The sequence below is a fragment of the Hetaerina americana genome, unplaced genomic scaffold (genome assembly GCF_022747635.1).
Source record: "Hetaerina americana unplaced genomic scaffold, ioHetAmer1.1.p SCAF_4, whole genome shotgun sequence".
NCBI classification, from domain to species: Eukaryota; Metazoa; Arthropoda; class Insecta; order Odonata; family Calopterygidae; genus Hetaerina; species Hetaerina americana.
This window is the reverse complement of record NW_027286985.1, coordinates 86,988,598-87,013,206: the sequence shown is the minus strand read 5'-3', so window position 1 is coordinate 87,013,206 and position 24,609 is coordinate 86,988,598. Positions and strand designations below refer to the sequence as shown.

At 34.7% G+C, this 24,609-nt stretch overlaps 1 protein-coding gene across 1 annotated transcript; it reads right to left on the bottom strand.

Annotated features, from left to right (window-relative positions):
- Nucleotides 1-1,129: 1,129 nt before the first annotated feature.
- Nucleotides 1,130-24,609, bottom strand: Atg13 (Autophagy-related 13). The gene is made up of 8 exons (XM_071590131.1): nt 23,621-24,609; nt 22,951-23,271; nt 18,695-18,896; nt 14,425-14,629; nt 8,056-8,169; nt 6,973-7,348; nt 4,504-4,617; nt 1,130-2,592 (listed from the first exon to the last, which is right to left on the bottom strand). The coding sequence occupies exons 1-8, from the start codon at nt 23,771-23,773 to the stop codon at nt 2,491-2,493; spliced, it is 1,587 nt and encodes a 528-aa protein (XP_071446232.1). The 5' UTR covers nt 23,774-24,609; the 3' UTR covers nt 1,130-2,490.

Sequence of the window (24,609 nt, the reverse complement as noted above, 5' to 3'; positions counted from 1 at the left end):
TGTCAGTGGCCTCCCATAAAAACTACTACTACCACCCATAGATGGAGAGTGAGCATGGCATAGATCGTTCAATGTGCATTGGGTGACCACTAGTCTAGTGGTAGTACTGTTGTTTGTTAGTGGGTTTTCAATGGAAAGAGGTACGGAATTTTTAATATGATAGAGATAGATAAATTAAGGTCAAGGAAAGTGATTGCTGAGGACGAGATAGCGGAGATGAAGGAAAATGAACACTTTGAGGGAACAAATAAATGTTTTAAAGAAATCAACGCAATGTGACCAGAGAAGGAATATATTATGTATTCTAATCTTATTATGGAAGGAGAAGGAATTGCGGGTTGGGATAAGGTGGAAGAAATTCAGAAGAGACTTAAGTTTTGGGATTATGTGGAGCAGGGTGTTTGGATAGATAGTGGGGGAGAGATGAGAGAGAGTGAGGGACTAAGGCGTAAAGGGATGTGACCTCCATTGAAGCCATGATAATGGCCATCCTGAGGGAGTGAGATTGAGTGGGGATGGTCGAAGAAATAATATGTCTTAAAATAGATGGTAGAGGATGGACCAGTTGTTTGAAGTAGTGGCTGACAAAAGGTGGAGATTCTTTCCATTGGCGAGTTGCAGGAAGATACAATTGATAAACCTGCAATGCTGGTTTTTGGTTTTTTGGGTAGGATATAAAAGTGAGGAGTATGTGGATGAGAATGGAAATATCTGTGGTGGACAGTCCTACATAGGGGCCATTATTCTTAATAAGACAATTTCTCTCTGGAATTCTATGCCTGGATATGGGCTTGTGTGAGGTGGTGTCCAAGCCAGAGGGTTTATTTGCCTCTTTAATGTAATCTGTAGTATTGACAAAGGCTACCATGGAACACTTACTGACCAATGCGATGACCTGACCAGGATTTTGACGAGTTTATTTAACATAAGCATTTACAGCAACCCAAGTTCTGAATCAAATCACCACACACTAATAGTTGTAAATCAAGCTAAACAATTTATGAGCCCAATTTTTTTTTACTTTGTCGAATATAGAACTTGGCACATTTATGAATTGTGTTTATGAGGTATAAATATTTTTTGTCAGTAACCCATGGGGTTTTAAGGTCTGAAAATAAAAATCATAAAATATTAGAAGTAAGTATATAATATCATTCAAAATGTTCCTGCTGCATACCTTTTCAAGGCAGATGATTAATGTAATGACAAATGTGGGTGGTTTAGCACTAGTGAGCATATATATTACTGGCATACCACCATCATATTCCAAAACAAACATATGCATTATATATTTGCTACACACCAGTTCACTTTAGCAATTCAAATTTGCAATACAGCCAACCTTACATTAATTGAAATTAACTATGTTATTTTTGTAAACCAATGATCAAGTGTTGAAGTATAATTTGATAACAGAAGTTATGGGGAGGCTCAACCAGTCTACTACTTCATAATCTATATTTCTTTGATAAACCACAGAGAAATTTTGGAGATAAAACACAACATAAATACATAGCTCTTTTGATCTCACCAGAAAAATGAAAAAATATTCTTAGGGTGTAGCATGAAGTATTACACCAATGAAAGATGAAGAGATACTCTTTCAAAGTGGCTAAGTATCGGTGTTTGTTCAGGCTAAGACTTGGAAAATTGAGTTATTTTATTAAACACTGAATTGTTACACACGCATTGGCTATGGAAAAATCACTGAATTACAATTTGAAGAATAAATTAATAGAGCTAATCATTTATTAGGCTTGCAGTGTGTAATTGAAGAAATTTTTGAGTGAATTTCATATTTTCCAAAGAATGGCATTTTTAAAATAGAAGTTTTCATCACACACACACGCACACATACACATTATAAATCACAATAACATGCAGATCATGCTAACAAACAATAAAGAATAACAACCTGAAACTAAATGGCTGCAAAAATTAAATTAAAATTCAGATTTATAAACAAAATAAAAGCAAGAACCATGTTCTTACTACTCTCATAGAAAAAGAAAATTCATTTCAAGTTCACATATTCACATAGAGTATTTTACATTGGTAGTTTCTGGGTTTTGAGTTTGTTCCTTACATCTAATTATTACCATAATGTCTACCAAATAATTCATAATATTTACACATGATTATGCAGGAAGGAAGACAAAAGCAAATGTTTAAAATAATCAGTCTTATTTTAGCACCGCCATAAAAATTCAGTCTTGCAATTATCAGTCATGCTCTTTTAGCACAGGTGATGATATGTGGTAGAATCACATCCTTCTTTTAACACATCACGATACCACCTTTATGCTGAAAAGCTCAACCTCATTAACAGTTTTGATGCTTACCTTAAGGCAATATTCACAAACAAAAGTTGTACTGAATAAGTTACACTTGCTCACTGAACTATCAGTAACAATGTTCCAAGGACACACAAGTTTCAGGTTCAATGATATTTATAAATAATTGCAAAGCACTCATTTGAAAAGAAACAAATTAATTTGTTTCAGAAGGAGACTCCAGAAGTGATGCTACCAACTGGTCGAATTCTGACTGACTTGCTTCATATGCTTCCAACTGCTTTGGTAGATCTTTAACCTGTAAGGTATAAAATATATTATTAAGAAAATGAACCATTTTACTGATACCATTTCATTTGAACTTGATGATGCATTTAATATTATCTGTAAATGAGGATACTTAAACTGCATGCAAAATTAAAATTTTACGAAGGAGATTTAAGGAAACCCTGCCATTGATAACTAATTTGATGAGGCCTTTCAGTGATTAACATGAGATCTTATTGGAAAATAGATTGATGCAGCAAACCTTTACAATATCAGGAGTTCAATAACTCAAAACCACTCACACTAAGAACTCTTATTGTCAATGTAACACAATAAGGAGTACATTAGTCTATTATTTTCAAAATGTTTAATTAACAACTAACCAAAATCTGAAGTATATTTGATTAGTAAAATATAGCATAACTATTACAAAAATCATCCTTATAAAATTAAGAAATAGCATTTTCGGTTATTCTCTAGCTGTGACAGCTCAATTTCCTATCTTTCCCCACAAGGGCCTGAAAATGTATAAAAACCTGAATTATACCCAGGCTGTCATATTTACTGAAACCAAATTTATTTACTTTCCCTAACTACAATGGCAGTCCCAGAAGTACCCGACCCACCAAAGAAAACACGAAAATGTTGGAAAAAAAATGTATTTATTTTTCAACATAATCTACTTTCACCTCCATACACTTTTCCCAGCAGTATTCAAAAAGTTCGATACCCTTTTTATGATATGAACTATCTAGCTCCTCAAAACAGCCATTAACTGCTGACATCACTTCTTCACAGTTGGAAAATCTTTGACCACCAAGCCATTTTTTCAAGTTTGCGAACAGAAAGTAATTCCAAGGGGCTAATCTGGAAAATAGGGTTCATGAGGTGGCAATTCAAACTATAATGCATGAATTTTGACCATTGCAATAATGGATTAACGAAACACACAAGGTTGCCCTGGAAAAAGCTGATAAAAACCTGCATTGCTTTGGTAAATAGTGCCTTGCCCTAATTTATAACAAAATAATCACAACTTATTGCAAAAAAACTAATTCATTTAAGTTTATTTAAGTAGAAAAAAATTTAAATAAAGGGTTTCTCTCCAAAAAATGTTTGTGCATATATATCTAAAAAAAATTATGCATCTAAAAAATATAGCCAACCGCTGTTTGTACATTTAATTGCCTTCAGATGACATAAGCATCATGAAAATGTGAAATACTAGCCATTGATTTTAAATCCAGGGAAAATCAGAGATATGCAAATGAAGTTATTTGATAGTATGAAAATTCTCACAATCAGTATGTATACTTCTAATACAGGGATTTTTCTTTTGAAGGTGACCTAGCTTTTAATATTACAACTGTTTGATAGTTCAATACATACTCAATTAATCTTACTGTTGGAATAAAGAATTAACCAGCATCGGAACTGATCAAGCTCCATATAAAATATTAATGAAAATGTTCAAAAAGGAAAAAATCAACAAACAAAATGGAAAATTTAGTAATTCCTTCACTGAGAAGCTCATTTGATTATTTAAAGTATCAGAACAGAAGAGGAGCCATTTATTTTTACTTGGCTTCAGTGTGATTTTATGGGCTAGAAAATGCCACTTGTTTGGCGTTCAACTATATACTGACAGTACGTTTTCACTATCCCAAATAAACAAGAAATTTCTCAAATTACATTCAAAGATATTTAAGCAATTTTCTTGGAGTCTCCTAAAACAGGATTAAAATGGATTCAGCGACATTTTATGCAACAATACATGTTTAAACTGTAGAGAGAGACTTAGAATTCACAGATTTCTCACGTGCTCGAATGTTGTTACCCAATTAATCAACTTGTAATTTAATAAATAAGGGAAAATATCCAACCTAGCAATGAATTTCTGGGAAATTTCCCAAACAGATCCCATTATTACTATTTCCTTTACCTGATCTGCTAACGAAGGCTGCTCCTTAAATGTTTCCAATGGTGGGGCAGTTTGACATTCTCTATAAAAGGAACCAAGATCACTACTAGCATTCGGTCCAGCAAAAGGTGTTGTCTGAAAATAAATTGAACATTTGGTCAGCTTAGAAAAATTATAGAGACAAGAAAACTAAAACTTTCATTATGCAAATGGAAATAATTGAATCCAGCTTAACCTTACTACTATATCTTGTGGTTTTTAAAAAATGGCTTGTTTTTATGATTGATGCAAGTAATGCCATTTATCATGAATAATGACATATTTACCATAAAAATATAAAATATACACTTCAGTAAGCAGGTATGGGAATAAATTAGCAACCTGTGATTTACAACCATCCATTACGCTCATTAATACAATGAGTTAAGTTAATTTTAATTCCACTAAAAAAAATCCCAAAATACTTCATTTATGCTATGCATTTTTTCACCAGCAGCATACCCATAAAAAAACTATAACCACAGCAATCAACCCAAATTTTGGATTCATAGATGAGGGTAGAGCTCACCCAATGCTAAGACTGATGGCATGTGCAATTCACTAATCAAGGTAACGGGGCCAGTTTCTTTCTTTGTAACACCTATGGTTTCTCAGGAAATTCTAGTATCCAAAAGATCACACAGCTTGGGTGAAGCTGAGGGTGCCCACAGGCATGCCTAGGAAACAAACCCAGGCCCTGCAGTCGATTGTTCAATGCTCTACCCCTGGACTACCATTCTAGCTGGTTGTTGCTATCATCTATCACTTAGGAGAAATGATTTATCAAAAAGAATAAATATATAGGATATTTTCAAACAGATTTATTTCACAACCCAGATTTTTACTTCAGGTAGTTCCCATGAAGATAACTTTCTCCAGTCAAAACTTGGATTGTGAAATCTTTCTGCATAAATGCTGTGTTTTCTATTCAATATCCTGTAAAAAATAACCCTATTCACAATTAGCCTTAATGACTCTAAAAATTATGCTAAGACTATACATGACTAATCACTAATACTATATATGACTTTGACAACCACCCACTATATTCATGGATGTCATATCTGCATTGGACCATGTAAAACTTAATTTCAACAGAAATTTTGCATTTTGATATTATCTCATTATTTGATTTGAAATGACATTTTGCAGAATTGGTTTGTTATCTTTGGGATGGTGAAATACATCTCATAAATACACATACATTTAAACCACATCAATGCTTTTATTAAAATATACTTCAACATTTGAGTGTCCTGGTTTAATTGAAGTTGGAAAAGCTGAACATTGTGGAATCCCCCTCGAATTTAGTGCCTTAAATTTTCTTAGCTGTGGACATATTAGATTTCGGGGACAAATTTCAAATTGGGAACAGCCATAGTTATAAACAATGAAATGATAAGTTTTGAAACCAAAAATGTTGGAGCATAGAAATTTCATTCAAGTCTGGGTAGTTATTACAGAAAGTAACTTTCCCTGTTAACAGCTAGATGAATATGGCCAGCCATCCATTTATACAGATTGTATACATACGTCGGTCCTCATTTTCAAACTAACTAATTCCAATAAATGTATCATATGTTGAAAAACATATGCCACAAACACTAGAATGAGATTATTTAATTTCACTAATAACATATTACAACATCTCAACGCTTAACTCATCGCCAGTTGTGTTTCCTGAGACAAATTTTTGGGTTCTCTGTTATCAATAATATCCAATTTTATTTGTGCGCACTTCAATAACCATTTAGCTCTCCCTCAGAAAGCTGTTAAAAATCATCCAATTTATTAAATGTAACAAAAGAGGAAACTAAAAGGTTGCAATTTCATTATAAACAATGTAGTAATCTAGTTCATTTGATTTTTATCATTATCAGCATTTCAATCCTAAGACTGGTTTACTGCAGCTTTCTTTTCTATTCAATGTTTCAGTATTCATTCCCAAACCCCCCAAATAGCTTCCCAGTTTTACGACCTTCTTAATTTGTCCAGTGCAATTGTCTCTCAGTCTTCCTCATTGAAAGTCCTCAATTTCTCAATCCTTCACATTTATGTTTTACTAGTTTCTTTAATATTGCATTCATCATAAAAGAGAGAAATGAGTGAGTATTGAGGAATGATGGGAGAGGGTCCGGGTGATGGGCCTTAAGGATGGCATGATGGGAGAGAGGACTATTGTATGGGTCATTCAGCTCTGAAGAGCTTATCGCCTATGTGACTGCTCCAATGCTTTAAGGAACTCTGGAAGGGAGAGATGAAGGACTGAATAGATACATTGGAGAAATTGTTGCATTGTATTGCATAGCATGATATATAATGGAGCATTTACCATAAATAAGAAAGGTATTTCCTCCTATTAAAGCCAATGAGCACTTGCATGTATGAGTAAACATAAGATATTTGATACATGTTAAAATGGAATCCCCCATGGAAGGCTTTTATACTCACCAAATCCACAAGAATGAAGTCTTCAACTCCTGATGCACCAGATATACTTGATCTTCTTGACCCTAACCCACCTTCTCCTTCCTCTGTTTTCTTTTCGAAAGTCTCACAACACTTATCCTCCTCTACCTCCTGAATCTCTGGAGGCATCCCATTCTTATCTCTTCCACATTCTTCTGCATACTTCTTGCCACCTCCAGTGCCATTTTGCTGGTTTACTGTTGGCACAGGTCGACTAAGGAGACTACTGAATGGCTCTGGGCCAACCTCATTGCCAAGAGTTGGAATGGAATTTGGCTTATTAATAACGTCAGCAAATGCACCCATCTTAATCTTATCACTTCCTTTGGGAGATTTGTTTTCCACACCAAATGTATCCCTGTAAAAAAAATCAATCTTTTTCAAAAGTTATACACATCAATATCCACTCCATTTAAATGCACGAGTGTTTAAAGAAACATCTATGAGTTTAAATGATGGCTTTAACCTCATGAACTGCAGTGAAATGTGTATGACTATGATTATTCTGTGACTTTGTCAGTACAATAATTTGTCAGAACATTCTGTTTATTTAAACCCCTTAGAAATTTAGAATTTAAAGAGGAAAAACTAATCTTCATGTTACAAGAGCAAAGAGCAATGAAATTAATAGAGTAAAAAGGATATACCATGTCTGATAAATAAAAAAGTTGGGTATTTTTTTCATTTGGTAAAATACGCGAGAATAATTAGTAGATTCCACCTATTTGAAAGCCAGCACAGAAGGAAGTGTATGTTTTTATTATAGTTTAAGGTTGGGAGATGCTAGTCCAAAAAATTGAATTTATAGACAGTTTTAACACAGTAGACATGGTATAGAGGAAGAGATATATCGCCAAAGTTCAGTTTTTTTTCAGTTCCTAATTTCACTAATTCTGAGGCTAGGACCAGAACTAGATTTTGACTCATCCACATCTTTTAACGTGCGCTGTAATGAACATTATCCAACCACTTAATGCCAACACTGAAAATCATTTCCTCAATATCCTATTACAATAATCGAAGCCAAGGTAATAGATAATTTTACTAGTAAGAAATACTAATTACCGACACTTCGTGGTCATTCCATTGGTATATCCATTCACAAACTTAGGTGTCACATTTCCATTTTGTAATCCAGCAGAAATTACTTTGTCGTGCATTTTGTGAGAAACTGGTGATCTGGAAAAAATTTGGAAGCTATTTAGGAAACATAACAAACACGAGCAAAAATAAAACCAGATCACACAAATCAATGATGTAAATAATAAAAAATTGAAAACATATTCGTTTAGATAAAAATTATCTAATCAAGAACTGGCAATGAACTTGAAAATTAAGCCTTTATGCTAAGCTTATCAGCAATTACATTAAACAGATTAAATCACACACACACTCAATCCAAAGTCCACGTCTATCTGGGATAAAGGAAGTTTCATTGAATTCCAACCAAAGGAGATAAGAATCAATATATTACATCTAAGTTCAGTTCGTATTTCTCCAGGATATAAGAGTGGGTAATGCATAAAGAGAGGGAGAAATTTGGATACAGTAGATTGCAGTTGGTTCACATTACAAGGTCTGTTCAAAAAGTGTCACAACTTTTGTATTTTTTCCAAAATTATTTATTTGCTCATTAATATCTATTTAGTCCCCTTCAAAGTAATCCCCATTAAATATTATACACCTGTGCCAATGTTTTTTCCAACCCTTGAAGGACTTCAAAAAATTGTTTTCTGTGATCTTGTTCAGCTCCTCCTTTGATGCAGTCTTTATCTCGTCAATCGTAGAACAGCGTCGTCCTTTCATAGGCCTCTTCAGTTTTGGGAACAAGAAAAAGCCACTGGGAGCCAGATCTGGGGAATACGATGGCTACGGTATCATTTTTGTGTTGTTTTTGGCCAAATATTCACACATAAGTAACGATGTGTGAGCAGGGGTGTTGTCATGGTGCAAAAGCCAATTTTTGTTCTTCCACAAATCTGGGCATTTGTGGCGGATTGCTTCGTGCAAACTGCGCATAACTTGCAGGTAATATTCCTTATTTACTGTTCTACCCTGTGACAAGAACTCATGATGCACCACACCCCTGTAATTGAGTAAACTTTCTGGTCTTCGCTCGGGCAGCAGCTTCCATTCGGATGATTGAGCTTTAATTTCCAAGTCATAACCATAAACCCATGATTCATCACCAGTTATGATCCTCTGGAGCAAATTTGGGTCATCGTGGACAGAGTCCTCAGAGACCTCATTAGGAATGTTGACAAATTTTGTGGTGTCCCGTGTCATGCCCAAATCATTGGTAAAAATTGAAATGGCACAAGCAAATCGATATGTTTAGGTCCTCAGCAATTTCTCTAATGGTGATTCGACGATTGGCCAATACTATTTTCTTCACTTCATCAATGTTTTCATCTGTCGTTGATGTGCTCAGGAGTCCAGCACGCTCTTCGTCGTTCACATCTTCTTGGCCCTCTGAGAACATTTTGTATCACCGATAAACGTTGATTCGGTCCTAGGTAGCTTGTCCATATGCCGCAGTCAACATTTGGAATGCGTCTGTGCATTTAATTTCATTTTTCACTCAAAATTTGGTACAGATTCTTTGATCCATTTTTTGGAACAGGCAAAAATCGAAGACAAGCTATAACACGTCCAAGAAAACAGCTGTCGACAATTAACTGAAAATTCAAAATGGCCGAACTTTTTGGCATTAGGGAGAGACATAAGTACCATACATAATGCCACAAAAAAGTCAAAAATCAAATATACGTAACCCACAAACATTCAAAATTTGCGATATAATTTGAACAGATCTCGTATCAACAATAATGATAATGAATGATTGAAAAACAAAGATTGTGCAATTATGTCTGTATCAAAAACCAGAATGGCATATATTATACTTCCCCTTATGAACCTTCCCTATAGAACATTTGTAAAATATCAATGCAACCGCATACAATGTAATCACAAAACTGGTCAAATTACAGCAATATGTAAGTCATGAAGACGGATATTCTGTGGATTTACATGTTTGTAAAAACTGAATTGGTTAAGTATAAAAAACTACAAATGAAACTTTATACTTTCCTGTTAACAGAAGCGCAGCATGCAGGTATATCCATACCCTTCTGACAAACATATCGAGGATTACTTGATTATACTATACACGAGTTGTTAATGATATAATATTTTTACATTAATTTTAAAACCATCTTTTGGCATGAAATAAAAAAAAAGTTGCTTAAACTGACCTCTGGTACCTACACACCCTATAATCTAACCAAGCTCCTAAAAAAATGGAAACACAGCAAAACATTGTGACCATTTTAAAATACATCTTTAAATACAAAAAGGTAATGATCCAGGGATATATGGTCAAATACACAATATTGTACACATCATCACATCAGCAGGATTGTCCTTATCATCACATTTACATCATCATTTACACTGTCCAATTGAAAGTACAGAATTGAATTACATTCAGACTCAAAAATGTTCAACAAGTATTAAATTATTATCATAATGGCCCAGTCTATATGAAAAAATATAAATATGGAGTCACTACATCATTATATTGCACAGTTCTACCACATCACAAATCTGTATTCCTGGAAAGTTGGAGGAGTCCAACCTATAATAATATGCTTTACACTTTCAGGCTTCACTTCATGGAATTGTTTGATGTCCACATTCAATGAGTTTATAATTTCCCACAGACTTTGTTTTATACTGCAAGTCAGTGAAATGCAAGTTTTATGCAAGTCAGTGAAATGCAAGTTTTATGCAAGTCAGTGAAATACTGAATAACTGATTGAAGCGTAAAATAAAAAAATTTTATCAAGTGGAATATGCTTCAATCAGCTATTCATTATGTTCGACTTCCACCACATCATGCCTGAAGCTACTCAATTTGTTCAGCAAAATACGTTGTCCTGTAACATAAAGCCTGTGAAAATTACATACTCATTCAATATGGACTAGCACTGAGTCTACATGTGGAAAATGCTTACCAAATAACATTTAAAAAATATAATCAGCATAGATATTTTACACAGAAAGAAGCTGTTCATCCAATTAATCTACCTAGGCCATCAAAAATGTATGACATGATTACTGTAACTATCAATGGTGTTTTGATTTAAAATGGATATTTTTATATTATTATATTGAAAATTTTGTAAAGATTATAGTACACAAATAATTACAAAGAAAGTAGAAAATAGTATCAATACACAATTTGATAAAAATGATTGAGTTTTGGAATAGCATTAACATTGGTTCTTATTGAAGGTAACAGAATGTTAATATTTTCAATTTTGATATGAACTGTTTCACCAAAAATTCTTGCTTTCAACAATCCTAAAATAACTGTTATTGTACATTAACTAGGATTAGCAATTAGAAAATGGAATCCCAAATGTACAGTTCATCTGGTTACCGATTAGCCACAAATAACTGAGAGGACAGGTAAATACACAAAAAAAATTAAGAGGAAACTTAAATTTGGATTTGTAAATATAAAAAAACACATCTGTAAACACATTCTCCCCCATGATACTCCAAGATGTGAAAATCAAAGTCATGATAATGAGGTAAACGAAGCCTAGTCAACAAATTCAATTTACAGCAAACTTTGAACAGTTGCAGTTGATGCATTAACAAAGAGGATATAATGTACTTAGATAAATAAATTGGAGGAAGGCATGCACTGCTATGGCAAAGAGGTAAGAGAGGTGCCATTTAAGATATTTCTATGTGGTTTTTCACAGCTTAAGGTCCATTTTTAAAATGTCTCATTAAATACAAATGCTAGTTAATGTGAACATTACCCAGGAAATAACTCACAAATCCAATTTCATAAACAAATAAGATTTCTCTTTAGTATTTATGAACATTTTAAGCGTAGAAACACCACCTGTCAGTTATTGAGCAGTTTACCAGTAAAGTTTTCAACAGAACTTGTTCATAAAACTTGGGTTTTGGTCTTATCTAGAGGCTTATGTTAACCTTCAGTTTAACAAGAGATAAAAATACTTAACATAAAATTTAAGGAACAAATCACAAGTGACTAATCTATTGTATGATTCAATAAATTTGAAATTCTTTCCTTAACAAATTTCAGTTGCAATGGCCTTTCTCTGATTTAAGTTTTAGGTCCTTAACATTGTACCATCTTTTCTTTAAGGTAAGGCAGCCAATTAAGAAGTCACGATGATGAAATTAAGATGTCGCATTGGCGTACTAAGTGCACCCAATAAAAATAAAAACTCAAGCATTGAAATTCAGCAACTCTCACATCACACACACACACCAGCATGCATCTGTTAGCTAACGAACCTGCTCTTCTCAAATGCCAACTTCCTAGAATTTTTGCCTGTGCTGCCCGGACCACACCAGCTTTTCTATAAGATCAGGGCTCATGGCTGGCTATGCCGTGGGTTTGTGTGGGTGATTCACAGTTTGCCTGCCATATTTAGCTCTTCAATGCTGCCCCTCCATCACCTTGTTTATAATAACCTCCATGAGCATCTTGCCCTAAACTCCCAAGTTACATAATTATCTCCTCTTTGTAAGAGATCTTTACATATCACAAAGTTTAAAACTTCATGATAATAAGAATTCTGTACCTCTTTGGTGAAGCAATAAAAAAGAATATTTAAAATTGTTAAAAGTGCTTAATGTTCTGCTAAATGGATGTAGACATGGTATGATTCCATAAGTTAACGATTCATGGTCCATTGACATCATGATTGAAAGAACCTTCATATTCCTCACAGACCCATTTACAAGTTGGCAAGATCTTTTCATGCTCATTGTAAACTAAATGGCACAGACTGGAGCACTCCAATCCAATTTCCAGGTGATATCTAAACCCTTAAACAATTTAGAATGGGGTGCTAAGCACTACAAACAGTAACAAAATGTCTGGCATTCTTTGAAGTAAAGAGAGGAATTCACTTGAATCTTTGGTATTTAATTTGGAAAATTGTTTGTGGACTCTTTTCAGGACATTCATTGGCTGCATGTTTTCCTTTCTGGTTTTTCAATTCCTTCAGATCCCAGTCCAGACCAATGTAAATAATTAGCATATCTAGATTACCTATTTTGTACATTCAATGAGGGGTCAAAATTAAAATTTATCTGAACCTAAGTAAACAACCCAGCGGTGAAACTAATAAAAAACATATGTTAAAATATGCTTTCTTGTATGAAGAGATCCAAATGTTTTCAAATGATTTTTCATTTTAGTATAGAGTTGTCAAAATTGTTCTGGATATAGTTATAAAGGAATAACCAAAAATATACAAATGTCCTATTTAATTACTCATGAAGTCACATCTACATTCATTTATGGCGATAGCCATCTCAAAAATGTGGTATAAATGTTATCAAAATATAGAGAGTACAAGTATATCGTGTAATTAGAAGCAAGATAAGTACTGGAACATCAACCAGGGAGAAATGTGTGACAATGAAAGGTAAATTTTGACAGAAGGAGTGAACCTCTCCGAGAAATAGGTCAAAATCCACATGCAAAGTATAGAAAGCAGCGGCAGCCCAACCAACCATTATAACATTTTAAATGTTACAGTTTTGATTAATTTATCATTTTGAAAACAAACACAGGACTTGTGAGAATTTCTGTTGCTTTTGAGAAGTTTCTGTGAATGCCAAATGGACACAGCAGAGTGAATTACATTTGGTGATATTTTTTGGACATTGCAAAACCAAGAATTATTTTATTTAATACTTTGAAGAGTGTGAAAGTAATAAAATTTCTCTTTACTAAATAATTATTGTATTTTTCCAAGAAATTTTATTTTAGGCATACAAATAAAATGTTCACAGGAGTTGTAAGTTGTTCTCCTATTCACGTGAGAGTAATAAATCAGCTGTTATGAGTGTAAATTAAATATTTCGTCATATATGACTACCAACATGATACAGAATGAACAGTGATAAGTTAGAACAGTAAGCAACTCGCTATGGATGGTTAACCCTAGTTTCTATATTTTTCTAGTTAACATGTTCAGAATTCTGGACCTCTTCAAAAATGGGCTAACAACAAAATTATATTGAAAAATTCACCCAAGAATAAGTTCCAACGTACATAAATTAGTTCATCTACTAACTGTTCAATAACAAGGGCATCTATCAAGCTGTGGGCAAGAACTTGAGAATGATAGTGAATATAAACTATGATATATACCCCTTCGCACCCTCATCTCCCGCAATATTTGGAAATGGGTTAGGCTGACACTTGGGCCGACTTCATTTTTTGTCAAATCAAAAGCTTGATCATGCATGACAAGAGCATGCCTACAGCAACTATTTTGGGTATGGCTATGCTTTCAGGCCTCATAAAACAACCTAATTCAATTATAGAGGGTTTTGAGCATTAGTTGCAAGAAATATAAGAAAACCTACCTGTGAGGTGGACTCATGTCAGGCCGAAAATGGTCACTCTTGACCATTATTGATGGTGATGCAGACTCTCCCTTGCCTGTCACTCCTACGCCAACTCCTGTATGCTGAGGAGAAATGGTCATTTTTGTACGATATGCCACCGATAAATTAAGCACACCAAGGGGAGTGCTTAACTGCCCAATTCGGAACTCGTTGAATCCATCACCTGCAATGAAATTGGAACTTAGTAACCAATACAGAAATGGGACAAACACTACAAAATGTTTACATTCACAAAAAATGACCCATCAACTGTTACAGGTCAGTGTATCACCTTTAAGACAGGGTCATTCACCATAAACTATCCCAGGCATTATTATTATTATTACTTTTTATTTGCCCAGAGATCACAATAAAAAAATACCAGGTGGGTGGAGTATGTACATGATATAAGGCACGTCAAATGAGGAGCAAAGACACAGGCTCAGTTAAGATACATAAAAGAATAGATGCTCATAGTTACATAAGTGTTTGGTACAAACCCATGAACATCGGCTGTAACATGCACATACAATATCAAATTCAGAAAAATCATTGATCACAAACATGAATCAGACCATGACCATTGCTAGAAACTAGTATGCACTTACTGGTTGGGAATATTGTTGAGATATTCATCAACCGAGTAAAACATATTGCGCTGTAGATATCTTTTTAATTTATGCCTGAATGCAGCAGTTCCCTGTGTATCCTTGATACTTTTGGGTAGTTTGTTATATAATCTGATGCCCATTTCATTGGGTCCTAATTTCAATGCTTTAGCTCTTATATTCCCATAGTGGAAGTCATTCCTGCCTCTGGTGTAATGATGATGATAGGCAGAGTTAAGAGAATAGTTGCCGATGATATTTTTTATATATAGAATTAAAAACATAATGTAGATGCATGGGAGTGGTAGCAAATTTAATTCACGGAAAATAGGCCTTGATGGAGCATTGTGAGGTTTCCTGGTGATGATTCTAATAGCTTTCTTTTGCATTTTAAGGATGATTTGAGAAATAGCAGCTGATCCCCATAATATTATACTGTAGGTTATATTTGAATAAATTTCCCCATAGTACAAATTGAGTAGTACAGTTTTACTTGTAGTTTCATACAGGTGTCTTAATAAGTAGCAAGTTGAACTGAGCTTGTGTTGAAGGGCTTTTACATGAGTATCCTAAGAAATATTTGCACATAGAGAAATACCTAGAAATTTGCATTCTGTCACACGCTCAATTGATAGGTCATTGATTTTTACCAGCAGATCATCTGACACGTTCTTATTGCATGTAAAGTATACTATTTTACTTTTATTTACATTTAAGTCTAGAAGGTTGTCTGTACACCACTTGTTTATAGCAAGTGTGACAGACTTAGATTTTTCCACAAGGCTGGGATATGTTTGTGTTGATATTATTACATTAGTGTCGTAACGTACAACACTGGTATTATTCCATCATTATTTGGTAAGCAGTTAGGTAGGTCATTGATGTAAATCAGAAAGAGGAGTGGCCCAAGGGTTGAGCCTTGTGGAACACCTTTGTTAACTTGGTATGCTTCAGATGAATATTTTGACCCATCAACTGATAACACTACTTTCTGAGTGCGATTATGAATATAGGACTTCATCCAGTTTAAAGGACTTCCTCTAATTCCTATTCTATGGAGTTTAATTAGTAGTCTATTGTGGTTTACATTATCAAAAGCCTTTGACAAGTCAAAAAACATTCCAAGAGTTTTGCGTTTAGCATCTAATGAATTAAGTAAGCTGTCGATTGCCTGACATATGGCAGTTGTGGTAGACCTTTCAGATCTAAATCCATGCTGAGAATTTGAAAGTAGGAAGTTTTTTTCGAGATAAGATGCTATTTGCATATACATGACTTTTTCGAATATTTTAGCAAATGTATTTGGCATTGCAACAAATTTCAGTACTTTCACATTAGCAGGACTATCCTACATTTTTGGGGGCTGTGGCATTTAATAAAATACATTTTAGTCCAAGGGTGTCTCAATCTATTTATCTTGGATTGGAAATAATTTTTTTTTGGAATTTCCAAACTTTGTGGTCAAGGTGTTTAAGTAGAAAAGGACGATGGAAGAAATGCTTATCCAATGTTTTTGCTCATTGCCATATCAGACTAATAAGGCAAATAGTTAAGACTCTATGCACATACTTTTACCTTTAATTTATTTCCTAGACAAACCGATACTGTTTCTCCTGACATTTTCAAAATGTGGCTAAAATTGAGCTTAATAAATTTCTATCATTTTGATCACTCAAAAATATCACTCCATCAGCACAGATCCCCACCTAATAAAAATGTGCACACATGCTTACCAATCTTGTTTGCTCTGAAGGATAAGTGTATCCCAGTTCATCTACCATTTATATTAGAATGTATGAGACTACATGAAATGATAAAGTTCCAAGTAAAGTTTTTCCAATGTTTTGATGAACCCATAATGAAAGAAACTTGGATGGAGGCTAACTGTTAAGATGAGCATCACGGAAAAGAGCCCCAAGGACATTTATTATGCATGCGAAGATCACTTTAATGTAAGCAAAATAAAATAAAGTGATGGATAATTGAGGAGTGATAGTGCATGAGATACCATAGGCATTTCAAGTGAATGGGCCAAAATATTTTATTTGGACAGCTATCTGCAAAATGAGAACTGAATTGCTCATAATTCACCATAAATAAAATTAAGTGATATGTTCAAAGACAGTTTTCCAGCTGTTTCAGAGGAATAATCTATACAAACTATTTGAAAGAGTGTCAAATTATTACAGGCGCACAACATACATCATTATTATGCCATTTAAAAACTGAGCTGCATGCATAACCATATTTGGGATTTACAAATACAGGGTTTACGGGGAAGTTTTTCCCTTGCCAGGGTCTGGCTTTAGGCTACCTTAACAACCTTAACTTTAGGCTACATGTTAACTAGATATAGATCGAAGAGGTTTGCGAAGAAAATAATTCAGATGCTAGGGACCCACTTCAGGGGAATAATACACACACACACTCACTCACTTAGGTATTAAAGCAAAGCAATGCCAACACTTGGGGATATGAAGTAAACAAAGTACTGGATTGTTTGATGGCACTGTCAAAACCCACCATAGTGTTTGCCCAAAATACATTAAAAAAATTGTTCCAAGAGACCAATTGTAACTGGAATGGTTTCCCTCACTTATCTCCTATCCAAACGGCTCGTTTCTGAATTCTCTAATTTAAAATTTGGATACAATTGACCTTGTCGAACAATTTTCTTTATGTGTTTTGGGCAAACAGTACAGTAGGTTTGGACGACGCCATTAGACAATCCAGTGATTTGTTTACTTAAAATCACAGAGTGTTAGTATTGCTTTGATGTAATACTTAAGTGTGCGTTATTATTCCCGAGGTGGGGCCCTGGCATCTGGATTAATTTCTTCACAAACCTCTATGTCCTCTTCTTAGTTAACATTAAGTGGTTTAGGTACCCCAGAGCAAGTCCCTGGCGAGGGAAAAACTTTTCCATAAACCACTTTAGGCTAACCAGTAGGACTGTGGGTGTATTTTTAAGTTCCCAAATACGGTCCCGGGCAATAGGATTAATTACCTTGAAAACCTATTTGGGAAATACTACCTATGTAAATACATATGAATGTCCTAATATTTTGACTGTGTCTGGTCACTGGCAAGGGATTACCTTTTCCCCTAATCACCATGCCAATCTCAATATTCCCCTCCTTTTCAACTTTTGCAGTGGTGTAAAAAACCCTTTACAACTTGAGGAAATATTATTTGACAGAGTGTAGTCTTAATTCAAACTAACGAAAAAAGTACAAACAATCTAAAATGCATGATATAAAAAAACAGACACATGAAGACAGTGACGAAGAGAAGTTTCTAATATTTCACATCACTCAGGAAGCAGCATTGTAATAGTTCATATTAGTAAAACTTTCTCTTCCCCAATTTATTAAGATATCCAGAGGTATTTTTAGGATGCTAGGAGACTCCACTAGCAATTACTATTCTTAATGACTACATTTACTTGGCATTAACTGAGCTTTCGGCCCATTTGTATTATAATAACTACAACAGGCCTCAAATTTAATTTAAAAATTTCACCTTTGAACATACATCTATGCAACAACTGAGCAGGAGGAGGTGACAGAATTGTACAAAATCTTACAAAGAATGTTTTATCAGTTAAACATTTCTATTATTTCCGCAATGATTTTACGTACCTAAAAGATGAATCTGAGGTTCACCAATAAATATGCGGTAGCAGATGACATAAGAATCAGGACCCTGACGACGGGATAAACGGTATGCAGGGGTGACTCTGGTAACAGAGAGAAGAGAACGGAGAAGCAGTCCCATCCGGTTATACACTGAGTGGCTCAATCTCTGTGGTGGGGGCGGAGAACCTTGGATACCTCCAGACAACTGCAATAAAAATAAAGAAAGCAATGAATAATTACAACGATAACAAAGTGGAGACAATAGTTAATACTGTAATAGCTTGCAAAGCTATTTGGTGACTACATCTTTTCTTCTTATCACCTCTGATTACATCCAATCTCCATTAAGATTTAAGCCATAAAATGCTTTTAAAAATTAGGTTTTAGTGCAGGGTGGTTTAAGTGGTCAGGGGGTCTGTAGTAAATATATTTTCAATCTTAAAAAGTGATGACCGTTATGCAATTATGAATGCATTACACATAAGCTGCAACACCTCTTTTGACTTTTGAATACTACTTTGCCAATGAGCGGGGGGTGCAAGAAGAGGATGCTAAAATTGATATGGGTGTAGGGCTCACCATAATATACTACCCATATACATTACTGTTGACTGAATGCCAAATGAGTCTAATTAGAAAATACACAGAACCCTGCTTGCTGTGAATATGACCTTCCCGAAATCCATGGCTGTCAAAATCAACACCCAGTCATCACAAGTACTCGTATTTTATGGAATAGATTTACAATTGACATGAACTGAGATATTAATAAGACTAGGAGAATAAGATTTCTCGACATTGAGGAGAGTGTTCTGATTACACTACTATTCTAGGAGTCGTGCCACACTTGTTCATCTTATAATTTGGTTGCCAAATGAAGATCCCAATACTAAGACATTGTATCATCAGCAAAAACAACTGGCAGTACTCCATGCATAGGATTTAATATACTTGGGAGGTTGTGATAAACAGAAAAAGAATGGACCAAATGGAATACCTTGGGGTGCACCCATGATGACTTCTTTAACAGGTGAGACAAATTTGGTTCCATCTTTACTGAGCATAATGTAGTGATTGGTGCCTTTTGCTGACATAAGACTTGATCCACTCATATGATGTGCCTCTCATACCAAAACCATCAAATTTCAGCAATAATAGCTAATGAGTTTAAGAGAACTTCAACAATAAAGCCAAGGATGCTAATTTGTTTAGATCTGCCAAAATTTAATTGTTAATATGGTAAGTAACTCAGGAGGTTTATGTGAATTTCTTAAAACCATCCTGAGAACTACATAATACATTGCGAAACTTAAAATATGATATTAGGCGAGGGTGTAAACAATTTTATTTTTTTATCAATTGATATACTACGGAAATAAGTCAACATGCACTCATATGTATCTAGTTGCCTTTACCCTAATGAAGAAGAATGATGGGCCCATTTACCAGGAGCAGGGATCTTTCCAAGCCCTACAGATATTCATCGATCAAAAATAAAACAGGCTTCACCATATGCAAGGACTTTTTTATAATATTAATTGGAATATATCCAAGAAGAAGTGAACTTATTGATTCAATTTCAGATTAAGTTAATTAATTTTAATCAGGGCAGGGATAGAGAAATCAGAATCATAAGAGCTTAATGTTTAAGCATGCTTAACTAAAATGAGCCACAAGCAAAGGATGTTTCTGTGTTAGATAGAAATCATCCTAAGCAGTAGCCATTCACAAATTATCTGCGATAATATCACAACAGGAATCCAAGAGCTGAAAATCAGAATTAACACTCATGGGTTGTGCTTTGGTCTTTTAAAGTTTCCAAATTCCTTTGGTTTTGTTTTTGTCAAGCCAAATTCTGTGATTACTGGATGTACTTTTACAATTTTAGTGTGTCATCAGTATTTCTATGTTAAGATTGGATTAATGCAGGCCTCCTCATATTGATCCTATACTATGGACAAGTATTCTAGGATAGAGCTAACCAGTACCTTATATGCTTTTTCTTTCGTGGCTTTGCTACTCCCTTTTAATTTTCTCATTGCCCAATGTAGTACTTTAAATGCCTTCCATGTCATATTATCTAATTGAACTCCTTTAAATCAATGTTCACAAGAATATTGTCACTGGCATTGCAGAAGTTGGCCAGACACATGTACAATCCTTGTTAGTAATATTTAAATTAAGTGAGGCACAAAAGATAGAGCAATTTTTAATTCACCCTAGAATCTTCAAGAAGATTAAAACAGTCTCTCCAGTAATGCCATGAATAATAAATGCGGTAAAATTATAATTTCCAAAAATGGTCACCCTAATATGCCCACTTTTCCCATCAAGGATGACTTAAGTGGATCAAAAACCAACATCAGTCAGAAATGTGTAATAGTACATTCACTTCATCTTTTACAATGAAACGATAGGCATTTTTGGAAGGACAATTTGAAATAATGTAATTGATTACCTGCAACTATAAATATATTTCCTGTTGCCTCCATGTTATTGACTGATTACTCCTTACATGTGCAATGGAGGTATTTTGTACTTTTAATTTATAGCAGTGTATTCAGCTTGAGGCCTTGAGTTCCCAAAGACTTGAGTCCCAGAACAACAAACTAATTAGTATTATTATTATACCAAACATGCATCAATCTTCAGCCATTGCTGTTTACTCCATTTCTTCTATGATACTTAGCATCATATCCCAAAACCACATTGCCAACATCTTTCTCCAGACACATGAATGCATTAAAGGTCAGCATATATTTCTATCCTGTATACCTTCTCTTATACCTATACTCATATACCTATACCTTCTCTTGCTTTTCTTCCATGCCTTAATCCAAAATGGTTCTTCACTCTGCAATGTCCCTCTTTCTTCTTCATTCTTAGATAGATTATCATTAACAAATCTCAGATGTACAGGGTTCAAGAAAAGCTTTTCACATTCAATTGCGATTTTTTTGGCAAGGGACAGTTACAATCTACTTCATCAGCTGTTCCACTGTTTTATACACATCATACATTAGGTTGCATAGCTGTAGAATATAACTCCCTCATTTTTTTATTAGCCCCTCAAGTATATTATTGATCTCTGGTGCCTGTTTATCTCAAAGTCCTATCAATCATATATTGATATAAACTATATCAATAAATTAACTCTCAAGGATGTATCCTCCTCACATATCATCAACAACAGTATCCTTTTCTTCCAGTAATGTAGCATGCATTTCTACCCTTTCGTTAAAACTCTCCAAATTTCCATCCATTATCATTAGGCTCATCTTTAATTAAAATTTGCAAATGAGTTTGCTCTGTGATGGCTGAAGTGATGCTTTATGATTTTAGGCAGCTTCAATTTTTATTTGGAAGAAGTTTTGCTACACTTCTTCACGCAGGGTATCCATCCATTTTCTCAGAATTCTCTAGCTGCTGAGGTGATTTCTTTTAACATTTTGGTCCTTTTTCGTCCTCCTCTAACGCTAGATTTTGTCCTTTTTTTCTCACTTCTGTTACACCCCATTTTTACCTAATAACCATGATTTCTTGTTAACAAATATCTTTGGCTTACAGCTTTTTGTTTAAGTTAGGATAACCACTTTATTTCTTGTAACCTCTGTTTGATTATCCCTGAGCTGTCAGTACTTTTTTCCTTTTTATTTCCCTATAGGAAAATAAAATATCCTTAGCTCATTTTTCTTCTATTCCCATGCCATGGAGACTTCATTTTTTAGCTTCTTGAAATCAAGGAGGCACTTCATTGGTACTAAACTGTAGTGAGTTTTCAAAGTGTATTATGAATTCATTCATGGTGCTATATCTTATAAAGTAGATTTTTGAGGCTGTTTTATAACATTTGAAATTCTTCCCACAGGGGTCCATAATACAATGACACATCTGCCACTACAGGATGGGAAACCAGTATTAATTACTACAGCAAACTACTATACTGAACATGTAACCTGAAAAGGTTATTCCTTGAACATTAGCAACAACATGGCAGAGCATCCACTACCCAAATGTCAAGTAATTCCTCGAAGTTTTATTTTCATCACGTTTGCTATTTGTTATAGAACTTTATGAATATAAATGTTTTGATGCGTCCCGATATTAACTGATAAATGCTATGTATGCCAGGTAACGCTCCTATTACTAAAATTCACAATGACATTATTAGAAGTGTAAAAAATTATAATCGGAAGAGAATTATAATTACTTGAAAATGCAGTGATGACATCAAATGGAAATTCTATTTATTAACTTACCCCATTGTCAACACCAGCAGAACTGGGAGCTACTCCGCCAGGCATGGTGGCAGAAGATGAAGCAGGTGCACTTCCAGGCAGGCCTGACATCGTATTGCTACCTCCTTCCATGAATCCCAGTCTCCATGCTTCCAGTGCAAGAGATTCTCCCTCAGCGGTGCGAAGAGATATTTCAACGCACAGAGGTGACTTCCGTTGATTAGTTAATACGGAATGAACAGGACCGCCACTTGGAATATCCCATCCAATGCCACCAGCTCCATGTAAAACCTTTTTTGCTTCGCTAGCTACTTCTGGGAGATCACGTATGGCAAGATTAAACTGAAATATACGGAACAGAAAACCCAATCAACCATGATGTTACTACGGTAAAAAGTTTAATTGCATCAATATGACCTGCGAATTAGAGGCAAACTTAGAATTTTAAGATTTTTCAAATTGGTGGTAACTTAGTTTGCACCAATATGTTATAACTTGTAATCATATGCTAGTAGAATCAATATTGGCAAAGCGATAACAGGAATCAGAAATCAAATAAGTGAGAGCAGTTCAAACTTACAAACCGGTAGCATGAAAAATTTTATCATTGATGCAGCCATTCATCACAATAGGCACAGTTCTATATTGCAACAACAAAATTAAGAAAGATGCAGACCTCCGCTTAACTTACCCAATCAGTCCCAGAAGAATAAGGCTTGCATTTCGTTTTAACTTTTTCCCCCAGGCGAGACTGAATAATTATTTGCACCGCCTTCAAGGCGAGAAATTTCGTGAATTTGTCCAACTCTTTTCTATCTTGCGCACTCAATTTCACCGATGCCATATTTTGCCCTCCGAGTTTAAAGGAAAAGTAGGATTCAACTCTAAATTTCTTAGCATTCACAGGAAATCCTTCGGCTAACAATCGAACATGTCAGTTTCGCTTCATGTAATTGTAAATTAAGAATGACCACATGACATTCCAACAGACTGCAGTCCATATTTCTCGGATACCATATTTTCATTAATCCGGCAGGTGCTTAAAATATTCGATTTATAGTTTATAAAACACAAGTTCACTATCCAGGCACGAAATAACAGATGCTAATGAGTGCAAGTATTTATAGAAACTCGGTGAACGCTAAATTGGGCCGGCCTTCAACTCGATGCACCAAGGGGAATTAGATGACCATGACACATTTATTCAGGTTGCGCTTTAGAACCACTCCCACCAGATGCACCGGGACGTGGACTCAACACGAAATAAGTAATTTCTTAGAAACAACAGTCTGATTTTTAGAAACTCAACTCTGCATACTTTCTCCATTTTTCACCTTCGTAATTAATAACTGGGACTACACAAACTGGACAATCAAAACTGGAGAATCAGTGATGTAGCAGACAACTTGCAGATCATGTACATAACACCATATGTAAATCTGAAGAAAGTAAGATGACAAACTATCTTCAAAGCAAAATCAACAAACAGCCTTGTGACCACGCTGATTAAGAAATATTATTACAACTGTTAAGCGGCAAATAGAAAGGCTCTAAATATTATAGGACGACAAATGGGAAATAAAAATCAATCATGCCACACTTCAGGAGTCGTGTTATCACTTTTTTAAGCCACTAATATCACGAAAATATACTCCGCGAAGTGTTGACGTGACGCCCTCA

Coding starts and splice junctions, on each gene's coding strand:
- Atg13 (XM_071590131.1), bottom strand. CDS start 23,773: ATGGCATCGGTGAAATTGAGTGCGCAAGATAGAAAAGAGTTGGACAAA. Junction 18,897..22,950: donor CTGCTGGTGTTGACAATGGG/GTAAGTTAATAA, acceptor TTTTTATTGCAG/TTGTCTGGAGGTATCCAAGG. Junction 2,593..4,503: donor AGCCTTCGTTAGCAGATCAG/GTAAAGGAAATA, acceptor TATACCTTACAG/GTTAAAGATCTACCAAAGCA.